The sequence below is a fragment of the Ursus americanus genome, chromosome 16, assembly GCF_024610735.1.
Source record: "Ursus americanus isolate L20-20 chromosome 16, mUrsAme1.1.p, whole genome shotgun sequence".
Taxonomy (NCBI): Eukaryota; Metazoa; Chordata; class Mammalia; order Carnivora; family Ursidae; genus Ursus; species Ursus americanus.
In genome coordinates this window covers 44,799,742-44,804,837 of record NC_142142.1, presented here as the reverse complement: position 1 = coordinate 44,804,837, position 5,096 = coordinate 44,799,742, and the positions used below count along the sequence as shown (strand labels likewise).

At 37.9% G+C, this 5,096-nt stretch overlaps 1 protein-coding gene across 1 annotated transcript; it reads right to left on the bottom strand.

Annotated features, from left to right (window-relative positions):
• Positions 1 to 3,707: 3,707 nt before the first annotated feature.
• On the bottom strand, positions 3,708 to 4,640 carry LOC123792423 (olfactory receptor 8B3-like). The gene has a single exon (XM_045797574.2). It carries the CDS (start codon positions 4,638 to 4,640, stop codon positions 3,708 to 3,710), a length of 933 nt encoding a protein of 310 aa, XP_045653530.2.
• Between the last annotated feature and the right edge of the window lie 456 nt (positions 4,641 to 5,096).

Here is a 5,096-nt window from a genome sequence, read left to right as displayed (position 1 = left end):
TTGACCTCCCAATTATTCTGAGGAGCACATGGACTGACAGACATTAAGAGCACAGAGAAAACAGTAACACTACACACTGAGAGTGATTTTAATGTTCAAATTTACATTTTGTTACCACAGAGCACTGAATATAAATCACTACTTCATCTGGTGCTCTGCTGAATGTACAGTGAAATGTCCTAATGCTAGGGAGAAAAACCAACTGCAGCAGACTTATGGAAAAATACCCTGACAGTCCCCAACATGGACACTGACTCACCATAATCAATTTTCAATAATAATTTTGACTATATAAGACTGATGATAGATTCTGTGTGTAGCATGTAACTCTACTGTGTTGTTATATGAAAATCTACTTCTCTATCCTGCTACAGTAACATCTGTAACATAACACATCACACACATCATTAAACACTTAGCAGGTATAAACATGTTTGCTATTGTTGCTTTTACATAATTAAATGAATGACTGAAACAATAATCATTTCCTCTTGCAGGATTCAGCAGCATTTCCTACTCAGCCCTGTCTCACTGGAGCTGACAGCAGGAACAATGTACCTGAATATTCTTGCATAGATTAAAAGTGGGTTGTATGCCATACAATAGATGTTAGGCAGAAATCTCATAAGCTATAAGACTTGAGTACACTGCATGCACGTGTGTGTGTGTGTGTGTGTGTGTGTGTGTGTGTGTGTGTGTGTGTAGGGAGGCACTATGAAGAAGAGTGGATGGAGTTCAACAAAGCTTGGGTTCAGGAATTAAAGAGATATAGAACTAATACCACTTTTATTTCTGGTTTTCATCATTTCTTAACCACAGCACACACTGATCATGCCCATTCCAAACCTAGTCCCGAGTAACAATAGTAGGTCACTTACAGAAAGCTCACATTAAACAAATTTAGCATGTGATCAGGAAATTTTCTTTATGGTTTATCTAAGAGGAACATTTTTTTATTATAGCTCAGAAAGTCCACGTTTTTCACACTAAATTAGAAAAATCCCCTTCCTAATACACAGGCGACTCATATGGCTTACCTATTTGACTCTCCGCTGTGACAATTTCAAAAGAATTATACTTTCTCTCAAACCCTTTTTATCACATTTCATATAACAAATAGAATATAAAACTATTGCCTCTATTAAAACTTCACCACCCTTAAATTTTACCACCTCTCTTTATATCCATTTTTTTATTGTTTCCATAATAATCTGAAAGAATAGAACCTAATTTTAAAGAAAGGATTTTTTTTCTGAAATTGAAATATAGTTAATTTGTATTTGAGTGTCATCAAATGAAAAATTAATGACTTTAAAAACCACTCTTTGGAACACCTCAAATAGTAATAAAATACATAAAGAGTGAGTGCACCTCTGCAATGCCTACAAACTATCCCAAATACCACAGCTATAAACTTTTTTTCCTATAGGGAAAACAATTTTATCAAAACAGTTAGTAAAAGAGAAGCAAAATGAAAACTCCACCCAAGATCAGCTATTTCATGTAAACAGTGAAGTGAAAACCAAGTGTATTAATATTGAGGTCAGAAGATGGGGAACCAGTGGTCATTTAAAAATCACAAGTCAAGAATTTAGCAATGTTAAACACCTCAAAAACAAACACGTGTATGATCTAGCTCTGCTAACTTTTAAAATACCAAAATATTGAGTGGAGGTTACAAAACAGTAACATAGTAAATGTTATTAAATGTAAATGTTATTTAAGTTACCTTGGAACACATTTAAATTGTGACTTCACAAGTCATATTAAGGGTTTTTACGTGATCATTGTTTTGCCCGTTCTCTCAAAAGAAAAACAATCCAACATCCCATTACAGAAAAGACACCATCACAATTTTGTCTACTCACCAATAGTTCTTACAAATTGTCATTGTTCCCTCAGCTATAATGTGAGGTTTTTGTACTTCAAAATCCATATGGGAGTAGCATGTGGAAGACACCTAAAACAGGAGTGATGCTATTGTTCCCAGGACCACCAGTCCTGTGAGTTTAACTTTTAAATATCAAATAACTTAAGCTTTTATTCTATCCAGAGAAATCCTGTCATCCACATAATATTCTGGAGCCTTCCCAAAAGGAAAGTTATCCAAAGATTTCTTTTCTCATTTTATTTTCTACTCCTCTTCCTGAGTTTTTTTTTTTAAGATTTTGTTTATTTATTTATTTGGCAGTGAGACAGAGAGCACAAGCAGGGGGAGCAGCAGGCAGAGGGAGAAGCAGGCTCCCCACTGAGTAGGGAGCCTGATGTGGGGTTTAATCCCAGGACCCTAGGATCATGACCTGAGCTGAAGGCAGACACTTAACTGACTGAGCCACCCAGGCGCCCCCCAACTTGAGTTTTGACTACCACTCATTATTTTATCTCCTTAAGATGCTGTCCTTGCTCTACCTGGTTCCCCACAAATGTGGCCATGGCCATTGGTCTTCATTCCCAAGACCACTATTAATATATGGTCATTGTGTTTTCTAAGTTTTAATGAAAACTTTATGGACAGTGAAGGATAATGAAAGTTCTATGGAATAGGTTACAAATTAGAATGAAATACAGTTTCTAAAATCTCATTGTCAATTCCCTATTGAAGGAGGTCTCATTTATTGGCCACGTATCTCTTTAGGTCATACACTAATGGCATGTTCCTGGGAAATTTTTCCTCCTGTGTCTTGTTTTTCTCACACACACACAAAAAAAAGTCAGCATTCAAAATGGAAGTGTTTTCTCATATTTCATGTTTACTAAAATAAAAATAAAATGAATTAGAAAGTATATTAGAAATGGGGCACCTGGGTGGCTTAGTCAGTTAAGCATTTGACTCTTGGTTTCAGCTCAGGTCATGATCTCATGTGAGATCAAGCCCCACATCAGGCTCCACACTCAGTGGGGAGTCTGCTTGAAGATTCTCACCCTCTGCCCCTCATTCCACTCATGCACGTAAGTGCTCTTTCTCTAATATAAATAAATCTTAAAAAAAAAAAAAGAAAAGAAAAGAAAGTGTGCTAAAAAAGAGTAGTTGACTTGAAATCAGGTAGCTAATAGCTTGTTCTAGAATTCTTCATGAAAAGCTGTGTGTGACTTTAAGTAATCATTAACCTCAATATATATTGACAATCTATTGTGTGTGACTTTGTAGAGAAATAAATATGAAATGTCTGTGAAAAGAAGCTTAATGTATTAGGTTTACATCTGCAAAGTGGAGTAAAATTGATAGTTGTTATGGAACCTGCTATAATTGTGAAACACTGGCATTTGAAGGAGTCATATTCCTGCCCACAGTAGAACGGAAAGAAAAGAATACAGACAGATTACCTGACTCATGCTTCCAACAGCATATACGAGATGGCAGTTAAGAAACCCCACAAAATACAATGTCACAGTGGTGATATTTTATTGATCATTTGCAGAATCATTCACCTTTTTCCAGGAGAAAAAAAGTCCACTAATGACAATAAAAAGAGATGAATTTCTTCCTTAATGTTATTCTTAAATAGGAAAAACGAAGGAAAGGAACTAAAGTTGCAGAAAGGAAGCAGACCAACCCTAAAAAAAGTGGAAACAAATTTAGAGAAGGCTCAAATTTCCTCCACCACAGTGAGAAATTAATAGGATAAGGAGACTACCACTAAAAATATTGTAAAAACACATGGAATCTCCCTGCCCCATGACTACCTGCACAGAGACACTGATTTTGATCAAAACGTTCTCTTACTGAGGGTTTTTGTCAGAGCAATTTTAACATCTTTGTTTCTCAAGCTGTAAATGAAAGGGTTCATTGCGGGAACAACATTGGTATAAAAGACAGAAGAGATTTTCCCCTCATCCATAGACCCAGCAGAAGATGGTTTAAGATACATAAAAGCAACTGATCCAAAGAAGAGAGAAACAGCAACTATGTGGGAACTGCAGGTGCTGAAGGCTTTGGACCTGCCCTCCCTGGAGCTGATGCGGAGGATGCTGGAGAGGATGAAACCATAGGAGACAAAGATGGTGACACTGGGCACCATCACATTGATGCCCGCCACAATGAAAACCACCAGCTCATTGACATAAGTGCTTGTGCAGAACAGCTGGAGCAGAGGGAGGATGTCACAAAAATAATGGTTGATGGTGTTTGCATCACAGAAAGTCAGTCTCAGCATGCATCCTGTGTGAGCCATGGCACCTGAAAATGCCATCAAATATGAACCAAGCATAAGGCTGGAACACACTTTAGGGGACATGAGAACATGATACAAAAGTGGGTTACAGATGGCCACATAGCGATCATAGGCCATTGATGTCAGCACATAGCATTCAGAAATCACAAAAAAACAAAAAAAGTAAAGCTGGGTCATGCATCCCCTGTAGGAGATAATATTCTTCTTTGATGTGAAGTGAGTCAGCATTTTGGGTGTAAACACAGAAGAATAACAGAGGTCTATGAAGGACAAATTGAAGAGGAAAAAGTACATGGGGGTGTGGAGGTGTGTATTCAGCCCGATTAGAGTTATCAAGCCCAAATTTCCCAACACAGTGACCACATACATGATTAGAAACAGGCAAAACAGGGGAAGCTGGAGATCTGATAGGTCTGTGAGCCCCAGCAGAATGAATTCAGTCACTAAAGAAACATTTCCAGGAGCCATTTTTCTCTAACGGGATCTGTGGACAGAGGAGAAAAGGGTTGCATTACAGAAAAACTCAGCTCTTCCTGCAATATCCCATCTTACAAGAGAGTGTGTACACTGGGAATGTCTGAGATTAGCCCAGCGAGTCTAATCTGCCTTTTCCATTAGCATGAGACTAAGTGACAGGACTTTCTCTTACTAGAGTCTTAATGAGGTAAATATAGCAAAGGGCATCACAAACTTAGCCTGCAGAGGAAAGGCCAGTGTTGCCATATGCAAATGTGATTTCTGGAAAACCAAGGGTGTGTAAGAAGAAGCCTGGCCCAGGACAGAATCATCCTTCTCTGATTGCACCATTTCTTCATTCACTTGAACCTTCTCCTCACCAGCAAAATTGGAGGAAGAGATCCTAACAACCTAAGGCTGGTCTCTAATGAGCCAGATTAGACTTGGTGGGCTGAGAACTATGAATAT

Bases quoted from the DNA above. Each gene is read 5' to 3' on its own strand.
- LOC123792423 (XM_045797574.2), bottom strand. From the start codon at position 4,640: ATGGCTCCTGGAAATGTTTCTTTAGTGACTGAATTCATTCTGCTGGGG.